The 20554-nt window shown below is 45.0% G+C and overlaps 1 protein-coding gene across 2 annotated transcripts in view; it reads right to left on the minus strand.

Annotated features, from left to right (window-relative positions):
- Positions 1-43: 43 nt before the first annotated feature.
- Positions 44-20554, minus strand: part of PLEKHA2 (pleckstrin homology domain containing A2) — a 52707-nt gene continuing 32196 nt past the window's right edge. For both annotated transcript variants that reach the window (XM_023517022.1, XM_003796280.3), the window contains 7 exons: positions 15087-15227; positions 14421-14567; positions 14050-14118; positions 13635-13705; positions 8923-8986; positions 2377-2454; positions 44-1839 (listed from right to left, as the gene is read on the minus strand). In XM_023517022.1, the coding sequence (XP_023372790.1) occupies positions 1477-1839; positions 2377-2454; positions 8923-8986; positions 13635-13705; positions 14050-14118; positions 14421-14567; positions 15087-15227 (933 nt within the window). In that variant the 3' untranslated portion in view covers positions 44-1476. The remainder of the gene's footprint in view (positions 1840-2376; positions 2455-8922; positions 8987-13634; positions 13706-14049; positions 14119-14420; positions 14568-15086; positions 15228-20554) is intronic.

Below are 20554 nucleotides of genomic sequence, written 5' to 3' on the forward strand. Positions count from 1 at the left end.
AAAAAAAAAAAAAAAAAAAAAAAACAAACACAGGGGAAAAAAATGTAAGTACTAATTGAGCTAGCTGATAAAAAATTACAGAAGTTCTCTCTTTAGAGAACCCTAATAAGTTCTTTGATGGCAATTCACATAAATTGGATGGACAGATTCTCCCAGGAAAACTAGAAATAGTATCTTCTTATCAAATGAAAAAAGGCATGCCCTAAAATGCTGGTGGGAAAGTCAATCTTCTATGCTCTTCTACCTGAGAAATCTCTAGCCAGCAACTAGTAACCTCCAAATCAATGTTTCTATGTCCAGGTTCTATTTCATTACAAATATAAATGTCTCAAGATTATTTTTGTATCCTCTTCACTGTTAAATGTATAGAACCTAGTATCACAGGATTTGATCATGCAAATACGTAAGGCTTCATTCAAAGGGCGACAGAAAGAATGAAAAGAAAGCAAATCTGCCAGCACAGACAATGTTCAAAAAGAGCTTTGAGGCAAGAGCTCAGGAGAATCTGTCTTTGCAAAAACAGAACTTTTCTCCTGTCTGAAAACATGGTTCATAAAAGCTTAACTGCATGAACTATAATCCATGTCATCTCAGCATTTATTTTCAAGCTCATCTAAAACTTTGAAATAGAGATTGATCTACCACATATGTGAATTATCATACATTTACCAACTCTCACATTCCAAATAATGCCATATCAAGGGAAATGTCTGTTCTGTACTCAGCAGTGATAATATTTAACACTGATAAATCCACTCTTGGGGCCTGAGACAGAAACTAGGTGGGTAGGTCTATCACTGCATCTACAGTATTGAAGGTTCAAAAGCATCTAGAAGAAAACAAGAGTAATTTCCAAAATTTGCTGATGTATTTACTGTTGGTATAATTGGATTATTCCCATACCTTACAAGAGGTCTCTATACCATCCCCTAAGAGGGCTCCTGAAGGCGTCTGTCCTGGCAGACACTCTGAGGGCTGCCCTCTAAGCCTCTGATATTAACACCTCCTGTCACAAGCCCACCCACTTCACAAGCCTCAGTGAACAAACAGGAATTCTATGCTGGGACTGAAAACAAAATGAAGAAACCAAAACAAAGACAAGAGAATAAATCTTGATCAGGGTTTACAAAACTGAACTCCCAGCCTCCTCTGGAGAGGAGTTCCTAAAATAACCCTTCACCAGGGAGACCTTGGAATAGTCAAGTGAGAGTTTACTATGTGCTCTTTTTTATGCAGGGGAAAGTATACTCTCCATTGAGTATGCTTACAGGTCTAACCTAGTGATTTCCCAAAATTAAATATGCACTGATATTACAAAAAAAAAAAAAAAGCCAGCTGGCTGGACCCCTCCCTCCCACAGAGCATCCATAGGAATATGAATGACATAAAGGCCTCTGTCCTCCAACAAGGAGAGAAACTGAGTCACAGCCTCCTCCTCGCAAGTCCTCTTCTTCCTTCCCATGGCATTATGCTTTATCACACATCAGAGGTCCGTATGTTTTCATCATCAAGGTTGAACATAAATGGTTTCTCCTTGGGCTGCTGGGGTTCCGATCTGTGCCTTATCCGGGCAGGCAGAAACACTCCAGAAGTATTGCTCTCCCCAAGTCGAGGCATGAACGAAGTGTCCTCTGGAGTCTCTTCAGCTGGAAGTAGCTTTTCCCCAGCCTGGGGAACAGGTGTCCAGGGCTGCCAGGAGGAGGCCAGAGAGGGGGCTTTGCATAGGGCTTTCTTCTCCTCCACAGGTGGTCGCCCCCTGCATAAGAATGAGTTGGGCCCACCTGGGAGGTTGGAGCTTCCAGGTCGAGTCAAAGAAATAGATCTAGAAAAGGATGTTTCCTATAAGAAAAAAAAAAAAAATCAAAGGGAAGGAAAAGATAAAGCAAAGTTAGGGATTTTCCAGATGTTTATCCCAAAGTCCCAAGAACACCACCTCATAGGTCCAGAGACACTTATCTGCAAAAATCAAATATAGCCAACAGCATTCGCTCCAGGTATGTAGAGATTTCCCTGGCAGGGAGACTTAGAGGATATATCATATATTCCATTTCTCTATGCAATCCTACCGCACCTTCTCCAACAATCAAAAACAGAAAAAGGGGCAGCACCTGTGGCTCAAACGGGTAGGGTGCCTGTCCCATATGCCGGAGGTGGCGGGTTCAAACCCAGCCCCAGCCAAAAAAGAAAAAAAAAGGGGAGGGGACAGAAAAAGAAAAACTTGTACCTGAATTAGTTAAAAGAGAAAAACAAGACAGCTGGTGCTTCAACTGCATGTTAGGGACCAGGCTGCTTACTTACATCACCAAATAAAACATGCCTACTCAAGGAGAATTCATCTCTAAGTTGACACTGTGCAACAGAAAGGAAATGACTTACTCTGGTGTGGCACTTGAGGGCCTGGACAGCTGTCCCAATCTCCTTAATCCAGCTGTGCATGTCTTCTGGACTGTCTGCCTGCAAAACATCCACGGCACTTACAGAGATGTTTTGGGCACTATGATTTCAGCTTTCAAGTCTCTGACTCAATTTTAAGTTCATAAAAATCACACGACCAGTAGAGGTAGAAGGGATCTCAGAAATCATCTAGTCCAGTAGCTTTCAGACTTTTGAAGACATTTTTTCCAGTTATATTTTATTTGACACTGGATAAAAACAGTATAAAGTGAAGCTGGTCTGAAGGGAGGCACAGGGTATAGGGGAGGGGACAATTTAGTGCCCCATGCCCTACTGAAGTCCCTCATCCCCTCAAGAAAATAAGTCCCCTAGTATATCTCCCAATTTTACAGAGAAAGAAAATAAGGCCCAGAAAGCCAGAGCTCAAGGCTCATAGCTGGTTAAGACTCACATTCTCCCTACTCCCACTGTGGTCATCTTTCCACTGTAACTATCCTATCATCCTACTCTCAATTACAGCCCCTGAAAACCAAATCTGCCTACAAATCCTCTAAGATATGTATTATCATGTGTATTATCTCCAGAAGTGGGGCTTTTCTCAAAGCACAAGCTACCTACATCTGTCACATCTGTCTTGAATCTCTATTCAGGCCTGGAAAGTTGCTACTCGGGGCCTGGAGAGCCACACTCAACAAGATGTACATAGGACAAAGTTAAGGACTTAAAAGTATTTTCCCCCAGAAACAACCTACCAACCCCAGAAGAGGGCAGCAGCGGCTCTGTGACAGGTGGAGCATCTCAGTGCTTTCTGAGTTCATGTGACCACATCAGGTGCCAGGCACAGAAGGAGGACCAGGACTGAATCTTTGACCTCCAGAAATGTACATTTGTTACCGCCCTCTGTCCCTACTGTTCACTACAGGTCCCACCAAAATACACAAACATGCATCTGTGTGCATGTGCAAACCTCTCTGCAAACATCACACACCACGCCCCAAGCTTCTCCACAGCCTCCCCTCCTATTCCCCATCCCCAAAATGACTCCTTCCCTTTGCATTCTATCAGGATAAAATATGACCAGTTTAACAAATTCTCATACTTGCGTCTGTACCCCTTCATGTCCAAAACAAACCCTTCATGGCTAGATGGACACAGAAGATACTTGCATGGGCAATGGTTTCATAGGGTGACCACCTCCCCAACATGTGCTACGCATGCAGACTGCACTCTCTCTCTCCCCTCAACCTTTTCCAGTTACTTAATAAACTGGTGGTTTCCCAACAAAAAGATAAATTCAGTATAGAAAAAAGGGAAGTGCAAGCTCTTATCTTCATCTCTTCCTGGTGTGTTTATATGTGTGCACTTGTTTCTGGGGCATGGCTTAAAAGAAAAAGTAGGGTTTCTGTCCTTGATGGGAGTAATGGAGGTAAAGAGGGACAAAAAGTGTTAAATTGAGTCACTGAAACCCACCGTATTAATGCAGGTCAATGAGCTTTTATGGAGCATCTACTACCCAGCACTGTCACAGATGCAATGGTCTGAAACAAGGAATTCTAAGGGCATCAATAAAAGGCTTCCAATATCTACCTCTGGCTATGGCCACTGCCCCAGTGTTTTTAGGCAACTCCCCCTTCATTCTTCCCCTAACCTCTGCAGACCTTCTCTCCCAGCAGCAGACTGCCTCTGCCCTCTTCCCAAGAACCAGTCCCACCTTTGGACACAGCCCTGCCACTATGATTTTGCAAATTTTGTACTACATGTTTCCAAGTGTCATTATCCACCTTGTAGCCTAAATTAAATGGCAAGTACCCAAAGAGGTCTAGCCCATATTCTGCAACTCATTTGTGAGTTCACTTACTGCTACTCTTGTCCTGACACAGCATCACAGTTCTGACAACTGAGCTAAGCCAAGTACCAAGACCAGTTTGCAATGCGTTTCTCCTTTCAAGTAACTAATGTTCCCCTTGATCAACTACCTAAAACCTCTCATCTTTAGTGACTAGAAAACACTGCTTGAATCCCAAGGATTGAAATCTCACTTTGAACCCATGCCCAGAACTGAAAAATGTCTACCTGCTGTCAAGCCCACCACCTTTTGTCTGCTAAGATACATGATTATTGCCAGACCCTGGTCACCACAATCCGTGTGCATTCCTAGTTGCCCCAAGTTGGCCATCCCTGATACAGACAGACTTTTCAGGTTGTCTGTGGCCACACCCTCTACATCATATGCTCTGGAATAATCTGCTCTTAAAAAACCCAAGTGAGGAGGTCTTGCTCCAGCACCTGGTACATTCCACTAGACTCCATAATTTACTGGTTTATGATCTCAGACAAATAATGTACCTCTAGAGACTTTGTTTCCCTGCATGTAAAGTAGAGATGACTCCAGAGAATGCTGAGAATTAAGTGATATGCTGCCTACCTACAAGTTGCTTGGCACTATACCAGCTCTTTTGGGCAGATTCACTGAGTGTAACCTTAGGGAGCAGGTAAGAAGTTTGCAAAAATATGAAAAGAACACTACTCTTCTTGCTATTTTCAAAAATATATTTTTCATAAAGATTTTTTTAACTAATGAGTTTACATTACTATTTCTTAATGAATTAACAAATATTGTAAATTATTTTTAATCTACACATTTCTCTTGTCTTAATCTACACATTGGCTCTAAGAATACCACTTTGTCATGTTGGGTAAAACAGGGGCACCTTAGCCCCAAACTGTATAAGCAGTTATATCTTTTCACCTTTTGCATGAAACATAATTTTTATTTTGACACATAAATTATCAGCCAAACTTACTAAGACTTACGTATTGGCAGACCTTATCTCAGAAATGAATGAAATGGGCCTATAATGTGAGGGAAAAGAATCATCATTTTGACTTTTTTTTTTTTTTTTAGACAAAATCTTACTCTGTTGCCTTGGGTAGAATGCCATGGAGTCATGGCTCAGAGCAACATCAAATTCCTGGGCTCAAGTGATACTCCTACCTCAGCCCGCTGAGTAGATGGGACAACAGATGCCCACCACGACAGCCAGCTAGTTTTTCTGTTTTTAGTAGAGATGGGGTCTGGCTCTTGCTTAGGCTGGATGATTTTGATATTTCAAAGCAAAAATCAGAATTTCAGAAAATTTGTATCCACTCCATGAGCTTGACAGCTTTTCATACTTATATAATTGCTAATGATATTAGTGGTAATGCTACTAATGAATGTGATTTTTTTTATATTGCATAATGAAATGTGTCAACAATTGCATAACTCAGTGAGACCACTAATTTCCACATGACCAATGCATGCTGTTACAAAATTATACCCAGATAAAAAGTAACTACTTAAGGTGCAAAACTGACCACTGGGGCTTAATAGAAGACATTTATTAATATGGTCTCAGATTCAAAATTGCAGTAAGCATTAAGAAATTACCACTTGTCAAGTTTTGGCATAGAATCTAAGAATATTCACAATTATCCAAAAAGGCTATTAAAATAGTCTCTTTTTTTCCAAATACATATCTATGGGAGTCCAGATTTTCTCCATATTCTTTGATCAAAACAACACATGGCCACAGATAGAATACAGAAGCTGCTATGAGATTCCTGCTGTCTTCTATTAAGCCAGCTATTGAAGAAATTTGCAAAAATACGAAAAGAATACTACTCTTCTTGCTATTTTCAAAAATACATTTATTTTTCATGCAGATTTTTTTAACTAATGAGTTTACATTACTATTTCTTAATGAATTAACAAATATTGTAAATGATTTTTAATCTATGTAGACATTTCCCTTACATTTCTATCCTGTATGAATTAGGGGTGATAAACAGATTTATTTATTGGGGTAATGCCAGTGTTCAACTATCCCAGAAATGTGGAGGGCAAGAGACAAAAAAAGGACTGAAGTGCTAAGAGTCTTCTAGCAAAGGTGCATATAGTCATGTACATGATGTAGAGTCTTTCGAACATTTTTTTGTTGAGTTTTATGTTTCCCAAATCACTATCTTTAGGCCAAAGCTCTCTTTCTTCTGAATTCTTGCCCAGCACAATCATTCACTTGACAAATGTGATTCGGTGTCGTCAGTGTGTCAAGCAGTATGTATCCAGTGGTATTCATAACAAGCCCCTTTGATGTCCCCTAGGCACTGTAACTTCATAACCACCCATGCTAACTTTGTCCTTCCTCTCAACGGTCCCTCCTCCTGTGCTCCTCACACAGCCACTGGCCCTCTTAGCCAAACATCTGGACATTGTTCTTGCTTCTCTTCTCTGCCTTCTCTTAACTTTCAAATCCTAGGAACTCAGACGCTTTGTTTTCTATTAAATTTCCCACTTTTCTCCATCCCAGTTCAAGGCTTCCTTTACCTCACCTAAATTATTACCACAGCCTTCTAATGGATCTCTGTTGTCCTACCTCATCTGACCTTTACACTGCACCTGCCTGGTAGTCAATAGACAGCACAGCATTCAAATGGCTAAGGGAGAGGATATTCCTCTTCTTGTTACAGATAAGGAAAGCAAGGCTCTGAAAGGTAAATACAGGCTTTTTTTTTTTTTTGAGACAAAAGTCTTGCTCAGACACCGGGTAGAGCAGGCGTCCTCAAACTGTGGCCCGCCGAGGACATTTATCCAGCCCGCCGGGTGTTTCTGCCATTGCTGCCTGTCCTGCTTAGCAGCCGACTCGTCCCAGGACCCACAGTCCGGCCCTCTAACGGTCTGAGGGACAGTGAACTGGGCCCCTGTTTAAAAAGTTTGAGGACCCCTGGGGTAGAGTGCTGTGGCATCACCATAGCTCACAGCAACCTCAAGCTCCTGGGTTCAAACAATCCTCCCACCCTTGCCTCCCATGCATTACAGGCATGAGCCACTGGACCCATCTTCAAGTGATTTTTTATTTTAAGGTAAAACCAATCAAGTCACTCCCTTAAGGCACTAACTCTCGAGATAAAATACAAGCTCTTCTACAAGACACACAAATCATATGCCTACCCGTCCAGCTTCCCATACATTCTCCATTCCTTTTATCTCCAGACTTTTTTTTTTTTTTTTTGGAGACAGAGCCTCAAGCTATCCCCCTGGGTAGAGTGCCGTGGCATCACAGCTCACAGCAACCTCCAACTCCTGGGCTTAAGCGAGTCTCCTGCCTCTGCCTCTCAAGTAGCTGGGACTACAGGTGCCCGCCACAATGCCCAGCCATTTTTTGGTTGCAGCCATCATTGTTGTTTGGCGGGCCCGGGCTGGGGATTTGAACCTGCCACCTTAGGTGTATGTGGCTGGCGCCTTAGTTGATTGAGCCACAGGTGCCGAGCCCAGACTTTTTTTTTAAAAAAAGGTGCTATTCCCTTGCCTAGGCCACTTTTCTCCCAACTTGGCTTATATATCTTTGTTCAGGAAACTTTCTGTGACCCCTTCAGACAGGGTGAGGTGCCCTGCTGGGCTCAAGCAGAAAGACCCACAGCTGGAGCCACTGACTAAGAAATGAGGTAGGGGACCAGCCCCCTGTAAAAAGGAGAGTGTTGGCTCGGCACCTGTGGCTCAACTGGCTAAGGCGCCAGCCACATACACCTAAGGTGGTGGGTTCAAATCCAGCCCGAGCCCACCAAACAACGATGATGGCTGCAACAAAAAAAAAAAAGCCAGGCATTGTGGCGGGCGCCTGTGGTCCCAGCTACTGGGGAGGCTGAGGCAGGAGACTCGCTTGAGGCCAAGAGTTGGAGGTTGCTGTTAGCTGTGATGCCACGGCACTCTACCCAAGGGGATAGCTGAGGCTCCGTCTCAAAGAAAAAAAAAAACAGGAGAGTGTTTAGTTTAGAGCCACATTTGGGGCAGAGAAGAAGGAATCCTGAAAAGCCTTAGTTTGGAAGCCTCACAGTGAATCCAAGACACTACAAGTCGGTTTTACTGCAGAAGTCCAGCATCATGGCAGTGCTGTGAATCCAGGCACTCTCTGTAGACTGCTCTGCAGGCAGGGTTAAAGACTTGGCCCTGAAAATGTAGGCCCTGCTTGGAAATCCACCCTTCTAACTCCTATGACTTTAGAAGGAGTTGGGAGAAATCCAAGGCTGTGGGTGGAGGGGAGAAGCTGCTGCTAAGTGAACTGTCAGAGCCTAAACAATGGCTTTCTCTGTGCAGCTGGGCTCTGCACCTGGTGCCCGCACAGGGCCCTCTGAGATTTTGTCCTTCCGCACACAGCAATGTCCACACACAGATGAGACTTATAAATACCCTCCAAGGAGAAGTGAAATCACTGACCAGTTCTCCTTTTCTCTGCTTAGCTGGAGCCCCCAGCAACTGAGAGCAGCTGCTTACAAACTCACACTCCCCAGTACAGCGGCTCAACCTGCTCTGATTATTTTATGGTTGGGAAGCTTTTGGCAAACATCCTGTTTAGAATAAAATGGGACTCAGACTGACTATCAGAGCTAAATTTACTGCCTAGAAAGTTCAAGCAAAGGAAAGGGCAAGGTTAATCAGTACGCTATTCACAGAAAGGGAACGCCATCATCTCCTCAGAGTGAGCATTTTACCTGTACATAGAAGGTCCTGGAGCTTGTTATTATTTCAAACAGGTTGTCCCTCATTAAAAGATCTCTAGACAGAAAGAAAAAGAAAGTTACTGGGCATGCTGGCATACACACTGAAGACCCGTCCTAAGTTAAGGCACCAGGGCCCCCCACCATTTAAAATTTTAAAAAAGAGAAGTGGGGGAGTTCCAAGCCATTCTTCCTTCACGGAGCCTCAAAGAACACTCTAGGGGATTCCTCCAGCCTCATTTCCTAGACGGCTCAGGAGGTTTTGCCATCAGATGGACCTTCCCCACCACCAGCAGCAGTTCTCAAAAGACAAAGCTCCTTTCCCTCCAAAACCTCCTGCCTAACAATCTACCACTGCCCACCCCTCATTCCCACTTCCTACAGTTTTCTTTCTTCCTTCATTCTTCTAAGGCCAAGATACACAAAGTGTTTTGTATGAAGCAGTGTTCTGAGGGCTCTCAGGCCCATTATTTCATCCAATTATCACAACCACCCAGTGAGATCCCAAAGACTTTCCCAATTTTGTGTACAAGGAAACCCAGGTTCAGAGAGTATAAAATGATTTGTCCGAGATGTGACAGATTTGAACCCAGGTCTGACGCTGGAGTCTGTGCTTTTAATTACTCCACTGCCACGTGGCCCTCCTAAGGGGACCAACTCACCCCTTCCAAATCTTTCTCTCACCCAAGCAGCAGCTCCATCAGCTTCACTTGGTTGCTGCTTTTTGCTTCATTGTACTAAGGACAAGGTGCTGAAGAGAAGGAAAGGAAGGAGGGAGCAGGGTTTGGCTGCAGAAGAGATATCCTGACTTCTGCAAGGAAGAGGGCAAGACGTAGCTCACACTCAGTGACCAGCCGAGTCAGCCGGCACTATTCACAGCGTTAAACAGCTGCTGCGCAGCCCATGTCCAGTCACTGTGGGGGACACAGAAGGACTGAGATCTAATTCCTACCAAATTAAAGAACATAAGAAAGCAAGACTAGACACACCCTTAGATGTGAAGAGTATGTGTTATATGGCAACCACGAGGATGATTCCAAGAATGGACTGATCATAAGCAGGATTGGCTTCATGAACAAAAAGGTGAAAGAAGGCTCAGTGCCAGGTTCAAACCCGGCCCAGGGCAGCTAACCAACAATGACAACTGCAAAAAATAGCTGGGCATTATGGTGGGTGGGAGGCTGAGGCAAGAGAATCGCTTGAGCCCAAGAGTTTGAGGTTGCTGTAAGCTAGGACACCATGGCTAAAGTGAAACTCTTTCTAAAAAAAAAAAAAAAACCCAAAAACTTGAAAGAAAATGACAGGGCCCTGGCCCCTGCCACGGGCTCCTGGGCTAAGGAGATGCATTAGACTAAAGACCTAAGTGGAAAGAACAAGACTGGGGCCGGCTCGGCGCCTGTGCCTCAAGTGGCTAAGGCACCAGCCACATACACCTAAGGTGGCAGGTTCAAATCCAGCCCGAGCCCGCCAAACAACAATGATGGCTACAACCAAAAAAAATAGCCAGGTGTTGTGGCGGGCGCCTGTGGTCCCAGCTACTCGGGAGGTGGAGACAGGAGACTAGCTTGAGCCCAGGAGTTGGAGGTTGCTGTGAGCTGTGAGGCCATGGCACTCTACCCAGGGGGACAGCTTGAGGCTCTGTCTCAAAAAAAAAAGACTGGGGCCAGACAAACCTGAGGCTGAATCCCCTCTCTACTTAGGAAAAAGATACTCGGGCAGTGTTTTAAAGGCTTCATAGGCCGGGCCCGGTGGCTCTCCTATAATCCTAGCACTCTGGGAAGCCAAGGTGGATAGATTACTTGAGCTCACAAGTTTGAAGCCAGCCTGAGCAAGAGCAAGACCTCGTCTCTATTAAATATAGAAAATAAGCCAGGAATCCATGCCAGACATCAAGGCAGGCACCTATAGTCCCAACTACTTGGGAAGCTAAGACAGAAGGATCACTTAAGCCCAAGAATTTGAGGTTGCTATGAGTTATGATGCCACAGCACTCGACCCAAGGCAACAGAGTGAGACTCTGTCTCAATAAATAAATAAATAAATAGACTGTGAGCCTTCGTAATCCCAAGTAAAAAACAGGGAGGAAGGGCTCTGCTTTATAAGCTGGGTCACCACAAAGATCAATTATAAGGCATCTGGCATAATGCTTGTCATGAATAGTCACTTGAAACACATTTCACCAACTACTGTTATTACTTTCTGTGTTTCTCAATACAAAAGGCTCTTCTTTCCGGTTACAGTGTTGTAGCCTTTCAAATTACTCATGCATATACAGTCAAACCGTGTAACTGACTACTGAGGAGGTGAAAGCAAAGCAGGTAGGAAATCCCCGCTGCTTTCACATCTCCTTCTCAGGCTGCATGGTGCTGTTCATTCAATTCAGCTCAACTAACAAATGTTCACTGACTACCAGACGTCCTGCACCCTCCCACGCGGTTCCGGAGAAGCCAAACAATCTGACAGGCCTAGAAGCTGCAGAGCCCTCAGGACGTCCTTCTCTGTTGGTCTTCAACTCCCTCACTGCTTTTACTCAGAGTATGATGTCAGTCTGGCAAAATTCAAGAGATTTAGGGAACGTCTGAGGCACTTTTAGGATTGAACCCTGCCTTGGTTTCCTACGCTGCCCTCACAAGCCAAGATAGTCTCTGGGACCTGCAGAGTCAGGCACAGTTAAAGATCTCCAAAAGTCTAATCATGCCCAGTCTTTCCTCTGCCCACTGCCTACCTGTGGAGCAATACTTCTGGCAACTTACACATCCATGGCCACTTTCATTAATTATAAATTGTCAAGCCGGGCATGGTGGCTTGCACCTTTAATCCTAGCACTATGGGAGACCAAGGTGGGTATATTGCTTGAGCTCAAGAGTTCAAGACCAGCCTGAACTACAGTGAGACCTCATCTCTAAAAACAGCCTGGCAATGCGGTGGGCACCTGTAGTCCCAGCTACTTGGGAGGCTGAGGCAAGAGAATCTCTTGAGCCCAAGAGTTTGAGGTTGCTGTGAGCTATGATGCCATGACACTCTACCCAAGCAAAAAAGTGAGACTCTCTGTCTCACAAAAAAAAAAAAAAGAAGGGCAGAGCCTGTAGCTCAGTGGATAGGGCACCAGCCACATACACCCAGGCTGGCATGTTTGAACCCAGCCCAGGCCAGCTAAACAACAATGACAACTGCAACAAAAAAATAGCCGGGCGTTGTGGTAGGCACCTGTAGTCCCAGCTACTCAGGAGGCTGAGGCAAGAGAATCGCTTGAGCCCAAGAGTTCAAGGTTGCTGTGAGCTTTGTTGCTGAGGGCAACACAGTGAGACTCCATCTCAAAAAAAAAAAAAAAAATTATAAACTATTACTGGAACCTCTCTAATCTTGTATACCTGGCAATCTCCATTTGCAGGACTTTAAGGACTGTGTGTGTGTCTCTCCATCCTGGGGACTGTGTGTGCAGAGCCTGAGTAGAGTGCTTCTGTCCCTGTTTCCTTGGATCATAAAGCACACTGTTTTCATGCAAGACCATCCCATGCCTTCGTGAGACAGCTAACAGCTTCTCCGATTTTGTATGTGGGCTCTGCACACACAGTCCATGGGACTGAGAGACACAAACAAACAGTCCCATTCATAGTCCCAAAATACTGCAGTTTGATGGCCGAAAAGAGAATTTCTAAGTGCCCAAAAACCCTTGGGCTCTCTGAAGGTTAGTTCTAGGAGCATCTGTTTTTGGTGCTAGATCTGGGCAATCTCTTGCCAAGATCCAAACTTATTCTATGCACCGTGGCAATTGGAAGGTAATCATTTCCTAGTGAAAAGAGGAACACATTAAAAATACTTGTTCTCCAGGGCGGTACCTATGGCTCAAAGGAGTAGGGCACTGGCCCCATATACCAGAGGTGGTGGGTTCAAATCTGACCCTAACCAAAACTGAAAAAAAAAAAAAATACTTGTTCTGGCTTAGCACCAGTAACACAGTGGTTACAGAGCCGGCCACATACACTGAGGCTGGCGGGTTCAAACCCCACCCAGGCTAGCTAAACAACAATGACAACTGCAACTAAAAAAATAGCTAGGTGTTGTGGCAGGCACCAGTAGTCCCAGCAAATTGGGAGGCTGAGGAAAGAGAATCACTTAAGCCCGAGTTTGAGGCTGTGACCTGTGACACCATGGCACTCTACCGAGAGCAACATAGTGAAACTCTGTCTCAAAAAAACCTCATTCTTCCTACCCAACGGGAATAATAGAGATGTTGTGTATCAGCCTCATAATAATGAGCCACAAGGGTCAAAAGCAAGAGAGGGGTATAAGCAGTTCCAGGAAGAGGCACTGAAGTTAACGACTCAAAGGCACAGTCCATCCTCCAAGCCCCAAGTCTCCTGGAGACTGGACATGTAATTCTCATACCTGAGAAGCATCTGAACTCCACTCCTTTCTTTGTTTCTATATTCTTTCTTTTTTTCCACTAGAAATTATTATGGAGGCTCACATTATGGAGGTTCATCTTCTTAGGAGGTACAGTAAGGAAATGCGAACAGGGTGAGTTTGCCCAGAGTGACCTTGTCCCTGATTAGCTTGGATATAGTGAGTCAGCTGCAAGATGTTAGGCTCCTGTCCCTGCTCCAGGAAGAAGACTCTCGCTTAGAGCTCCAGAGGGTAGTAAATGGAGATTTAAGAGGACAAATGGAAGTTTTGATCATAACAGAAGTAGCAGACACCATTACCCAGACTTGACTAGACATTCATGGGTCTTGAGAACATCCTTGAGATATATAGTACGCAGTGGTTCCCGATCCTGGTGGAAAAAGAGGAAAAACAGGTCAGTGAGGCTGTTTGCATAATGCTGTATGACCCAGACCAGCTGAACAATGCCCTGTCACAGAGATGGTTGACTAAAACCAGGCTGGCAAACAACTTGGTCTTAAAGTCATCATCAGGAGAAAAAGAAAATCTAAGAAGAAGATGCTCCGTGGTGCTGAGCACACAGCAGCTCACTGCGAAAGGGACAAGTCACACCCTGTAAAGAGCAGCGCGCAGCATCACTGAAGACAGATCTCTGTGCATGCCTGCCCTGTGGGTGTGCACTTGCGTGCCTCTTGCTTCTACGACCTCTCAGCAGGGCCCGAAGCTACTACAAACCTGCTCACACTTGAAGTAACAGATGGTAAAGTCATCAAGCGCAAAGAAGCGACGTTTCCAGCTCTTCCGCTAAAATAACAAACAAAAAGCAGGGCATCAGAAGAAGTCTCCAACGCTGTGGGGGTGTTCGAATGCTAAGCTCCCAGGAACCCCACCCCACAGTAGTCAGGCTCCATTGCGGAAGCAGGGGCAAAGGCATCTTCATATCAGAACAGTGCCTCTAACAGGTGGGGGCAAAGGGCTGATCCCCAAATCTCATGGGTGGAGGTGGAGGCTCCTCCTGTCATGCTCCTCTCTCCTCTGCTCCATCCACACCTACCGGCTCCCAGGAGACACCAGAACGCCAATCCTGCCCCTGTGCTGACACTCACCACGTTCCCTTGCTTCACACAGTAGCCACTCTTAATGAGGGGGGAGCCAGTGGAAGCGCGGCTGCCCGATGTGGGGATGTAACTCTGAGACCTACGGAGGATGGCATGGGATCCTGGCTCACTCCCCTCCTGCCCATCACCACCATTCTATAAGGAAACAGTGTCAGGGTTAGCACCTCCCTCTACTGCTCCACAGGCCACAGCCCTATCACCTCCCTCTGCCCTAATCTCTTGCCTCTTTGCTGCTAGGTCAAAAAAAGAAATATACAGGAAAAATCAACCTTCTCTTTACTTCCATTAGGCTCTCTACTGGGTGCTTTCCCAGACAAGTCTCAGGGAGGCTGGGAAGACCCAGGAGAAAGGAAAGGACAGAGAATGCAAACAAGAAGAGGGGGTAACCACCAGATGGGAGGAGGAACACTGGGCTTTGCAGCTGTTCCTGCCCTGCTTTGGGTCCATTTCTCACGGGCTTTACAAGCACTGGTCTCTTGGGTCTGGTACAATTTCTACACTGCCATGACTCAGGACTACCCCTATATTCTCCTCATCACTCCATCTGTACTAGATTTCCAGCCTCTCCCTGCCCAGTCCTCTGTGCACACCCCTGGCATAGACACCTTCATACCTTCACCCCACCTCCCTGGCAGCCTCAGCCAGGCCCCGCACCTGATTGATGGGTGTGTGGACCACCACCCCTCCAATGATCTCTGTCCTGTAGGCCACTTGTGGCTTCTTCTCCAGGGCTGGAAGAGCTGCTAGGCTTTTGAGGACTTCAGTAGCCAGGGGTAGATTCCCAACTTTGGGTACCTGGGAAGAACAACAGCATGGTCGGCAGGGAACAGAAAACTTAGAAAAAACAGAGAGCCAAAGCTATCAGAAAAACTAATGTATCAATTTGTGTGTGTGTGTGTGTGGTTTTTGGCTGGGGGTGGGTTTGAACCTGCCACCTCTGGCATATGGGGCCAGCACCTTACCCCTTTGAGCCACAGGCGCCACCCCTAATGTATCAATTTTTAGGCAGACTCCCCTTTCCCCACCTCTTCCATCCATCCAACTCCAAATATGAGAACTCAGTGGCAGCCCACTCTCACACACACATATACACACAGACTCCACAAATTTACTGAGTACCTACTATGAGCCAGCCCTTCCCTAGTTAGAAACAAAAGATAAAACATCAAACAAAATAATGGGTCCTGCCTTCACGGTGCTTACATGCAAGAAGGGGAGAGGAATTAAAAATATACATATATGTATGTTGCAAAACATATAAATAGTAGTGAGGGGCACAAAGAAATTAAATGGGATTTGGAATCAACCTAAGTGTCCATTACCAGATGAATGGATAAAGATATTCTGGCACATGTACACAAAAGAGACATAAAAGGAATGAAATCCTGCCATTTGTAACAACATGGATGGAACTGGGGAGCATTATGTTAAATGCAACAAGCCAAGCAATGAAAGATAGATCTCACATGTTCTCATTCATATGTGGAGCTAAATATTTAGAACAAATAATGGAGACAGAAAGTAGGGAGGGAGGGATAAAGTAGGGATGGTTAATGGGTACAAAAATATAGTTAGATAGATAGAACGAAGAATGCTTGGTAGCACAACAAAGTGATTATAACCAACAAAAAGTTAGAGTATACTTTAAAATAACTAGAAGAGCAGACCTGAATGTTCCTAACACAAAGAAATGTCAAATGCCTGAGGTGATGGATGCTCTAATTACCCTGATTTGATTAATTCATATTGTATGCCTGTATCAAAACATCACGTAACCCCTGCAAAAACAGTCAACAATTATGTACTCATAATTAAAAGTTTTTAAAAAATAAAGAAAATAAATAGGAGCTGAGCTAGAGGACAGCTTGAAATGGGAGAGGGCAGGGGAAGTCTCCAGAAGAGGAGATGTTCAAACAGCAACCTGGAGAAGGAGAAGGAACTAGAGACCTAACATGGAACAGGTGAAAATGCACGTGGTCAAAGGGACAGAGCTAAGGGTACATGAGCCCCGACGCCCAAAGACCCAGGGAACAGCTCTGACTTCTCTCCAACCACCTGGATGACCTTTGACAAATCACAGAGCCTCTCTAGGCCTAACTCATCTATCTCATGCATAAAATGAAAATAGAAACAGTATTTATATCATAAGCACTGTTGTGGTTATCAACTGATAGCATATATAAATTTAAACACTTTAGAAACACAAATAAAGCCGGACACAGTGGCTCACGCCTGTAATCCTAGCACTCTGGAAGGCTGAGGCGGGTAGATTGCCTGAGCTCAGGAGTTCAAGACCAGCCTAAGCAAGAGCAAGACACCATCTCTAAAAATAGCTGGGCATTGTGGCAGGTACCTATAGTCCCAGTTACTTGGAAGGCTGAGGCAAGAGAATCACTTGAGCCCAAAAGTTTGAGGTGGCTGTGAGCTGTGACGCCAGAGCACTTCACTAAGGGCTACAAAGTGAAACTCTGTCTCAAAAAAACACACAAATAAAAATAAAAGTGTATTACAAAAGGTTTGATGAACACAACACAATGGTACTAACATTTGCAAACAGAACCCTTGCAGCAGAATGAGTTATCTCTGATCCTCCTCAGCAGTCAGGTGCCATCACTGAGCAAATCATCATCGAACTAGTACAGCTGGTTGGTAACCACAGGCCAAGGGCTGCAAACTGGTGACCCCCAGGCAGATTTGGCCCATACTATGTTTTACCTGTCCTATGCAGAGGGTATTTGAATCTATATGTAAAATTTGGGTTATTTCACACAAAAACCTAGACTTTCAGCTGCATAGCAGTTCCCCTGTTAGCTGAGAAACCCATTTTTCATACTCCACAGTTCTCCCCATTCCCCTACTACTGAGGCCACACAAGTCAGATGTCATTTATCCTCATTCCTATTGTCATTCTTCTTCTTCCTTGCGCACCTCACTCACTTATACTACTCTACAAACTCTGATGAAATCTTTCATTTTGTAAGAAAAAACAAGCGGCCCAGGACAGTCAGGTCATTCACCTGAATCCACAATTAATAAACTGAACAGAGACTACACCCTGACTGCAGGCCGGTGCACTGGCCACAGCATCACAATCCCTCGCCTTCATGAGAACACAACACTGCGTACCTATCTAACAGACATAACTACAGCCCTCAGGAGAAAAGCTCAAGTCCCCTTCCACATCTTTCATAGCCTTTTGGAGTCAAAAAGACTTTAGGATCCTATCAAGAACTCGGAGATGAATGAGAATTCTCCCAGGACAGGGACTGAAGACCACACCATTTGGTGACTCTTTGAAGGAATAAGACTACTCTGAGGGCTTGGCGCCTGAAGCACAGTGGTTACAGAGGGTGGCAGATTCAAACCCGGCCCGAGCCAGCTAAACAACTGCAACAACAACAAAACAAAGAATAGCCGGGTGTTGTGGCGGGCACCTGTAGTCCCAGCTACTTGGGAGGCTGAGGCAAGAGAATCACTTAAGCCCAAGAGTTTGAGGTTGATGTGAGCTGTGATGCCACATCACTTTACTGAGGGTGACAGAGTGAGACTGTCTCAAAAAAAAAAAAAAAAAAAGACCACTCTGAGGACAGAGTCCCCACAAAGAAGATGAGACTCTCTCTTCCTGGACTGTACCCTCAGTCTGTATACACAAATATGATCTTTCCAAATCAGGCTAGAAACTCCACCTTCTCCTTTGCCTCTGGCTGAGAGGTAATAGCAGTCACCATCTGGGGCCTCCATTCATTACCAAGCAGTACACTAAGCTCTTTGCTGTGTTGTCTCTAATCTTCAAGCAATCTTTTTTTAATTTTTATTAAATCATAGCTGTGTACATTAATGCAGTCATGGGGTACAGTGTGCTGGCTTTATATACAATTTGAAATATTTTCATCAAACTGGTTAACATAGCCTTCATGGCATTTTCTTAGTTATTGTGTTAAGACATTTATATTCTACATTTAGAAAGATTCATATGTACCCCTTGTAAGATGAACCATAGGTGTGATCCCACCAAACACCCTCCCTCCACTCATCCTCCCCCCACTTCCCTCTCCCTTTTGCCCATATTCTTGGGTGAAATTAGTTTGATAGTAGGGCTTGAGTACATTGGATACTTTTTCTTCCATTCTTGAGATACTTTGCTAAGAAGCAATCTTATCAAATAGACACGACTATCTCCATTTCACAGATGATGTCAACTCAAGCTCATTAAAATTAAGTTACTTGGGTGACACCTGTGGCTCAATGAGTAGGGTACCAAGGGTGGTGGATTCAAACTCGGCCCCAGCCAAACTGCAACAAAAAAAATAGCAGAGCATTGTGGCAGGCACCTGTGCCTGTAGTACCAGCTGCACCAGAGGCTGAGGCGAGAGAACGGCCTAAGCCCAAGAGCTAGAGGTTGCTGTGAGCTGTGACTCATAGCACTCTATGGAGAGTGACAAAATGAGACTCTGTCTCTTAAAAAAAAAAAAATTCCTCGGGGGCTGCACCTGTGGCTCAAAAGGGTAGGGCACCAGCCCCATATGCCAGAGGTAGCAAGTTCAAATGCAGCCCTGGCCAAAAAAAAAAAAATTAAGTTACTTGCCCAAAGGACTGCCTGGCGCCTACCCCGATACCCAGCTATTTTTTTTTTTTTGAGACAGAGCCTCAAGCTATACCCCTGGGTAGAGTGCCGCTGCATCACAGCTCACAGCAACCTCCAACTCCTAGGCTCAAGCGAGCCTCCTGCCTTCGCCTTCCAAGTAGCTGGAACCACAGGCACCCACCACAACGCCTGGCTATTTTTTGGTTGCAGCCATCATTGTTGTTTCTGGCGGGCCAGGCTGGATTCGAACCTGCCACCTTAGGTGTATGTGGCTGGCGCCTTAGCCACTTGAGCCACAGGCACTGAGCCATACCCAGCTATTTTTTTGTTTGTTTGTTTGTAAGAGACAGGGTCTCGATCTTGCTCAGGATGGTCTTGAACTTCTGGCTCAGTCCATCCACCTACCTCAGCCTCCCAAAGTGCTAGGATTACAGGCAGGCACCACCGTGCCCAGCTAGTTTTTCTATTTTTAGTAGAAACAGGGTCTCACTCTTGCTCAGGTTGGGCTCAGAACTCCTGAGCTCAAGCAATACATACACCTTGGCCTCTCAGAGTGCTAGGATTACAGGTATGAACCACCATGCTCAGCCTACTGCTCAATTTTCAACCTTCCTGTGAAAAGCAGTGAGAGAGAGAGAGAAAAAGGGAGAGGCACGGAAGAAGGGAAGTAGGTGGGGGAATCTTGGTGTGTGACACACCTTTTGGGAGCAACACACAATTGTAAGAGGGACTTTACCTAACAAATGCAATCAGTATAACCTGGTTTCTTGTACCCTCAATGAATCCCCAACAATAAAAAAACCTTTAAAAGTAAAAAAAAAAAAAAAACACAGTAAGTTGAATAATGTCCCCTCAAAACTGTCCACCCATAACCTCAGAACATGCCCTCATTTGGCACTAGGGTTGTTGCATAGTAATTAGTGAAATTAAGATGAGGCCATATCGGGTGGGGCTCAAGTCCAGCGACCAATGTCCTCGTAAAGAGGAAAGGACACACAGCCATGTCAGCAGAAGGTCCTGCCATGACAAGCAGAGATGAAGTGACACAGCTACAAACAAAGGGACAGCACGGAATGCCAGGAGCTTCCCGAAGCTGGAAAGGCAATGAGAGATTCTCCCCAGAACCTTCAGAGGAGCTTGGCCCTGCTGACACCGTGATTTCAGACATGTAGTCTCCAGAACTAAGAGAATAAACTTCCTTCTTTTTTTTTTTCAATTGTTTGGGATTCACTGTGGGTACAAAGAATTAGGTTACACTGATTGCAGCTGTTAGGTAAAGTCCCTCTTGTAATTGTGTCCCGTCCCCAAGAGGTGTGCCACACACAGTAACCCCCATCTCCCTCCCTCAACTTCCCATTGTTTGAAGCCTGCCAATTTGTTCCAAAAGCCCTAGGAAATTAACACACGAATACTAACATTGTGTGAGAACCCAATTCTTTAAATACTATATGTCTAATATTTTCTTTAAAAATAGGGACTGGGCTCAGCGCCTGTGGCTCAAGCAGCTAAGGCGCCAGCCACATACACCTGAGCTGGC

The sequence above is a fragment of the Otolemur garnettii genome, unplaced genomic scaffold (genome assembly GCF_000181295.1).
Source record: "Otolemur garnettii isolate 467f Iridium unplaced genomic scaffold, OtoGar3 scaffold00102, whole genome shotgun sequence".
In the NCBI taxonomy this organism is placed as follows: domain Eukaryota; kingdom Metazoa; phylum Chordata; class Mammalia; order Primates; family Galagidae; genus Otolemur; species Otolemur garnettii.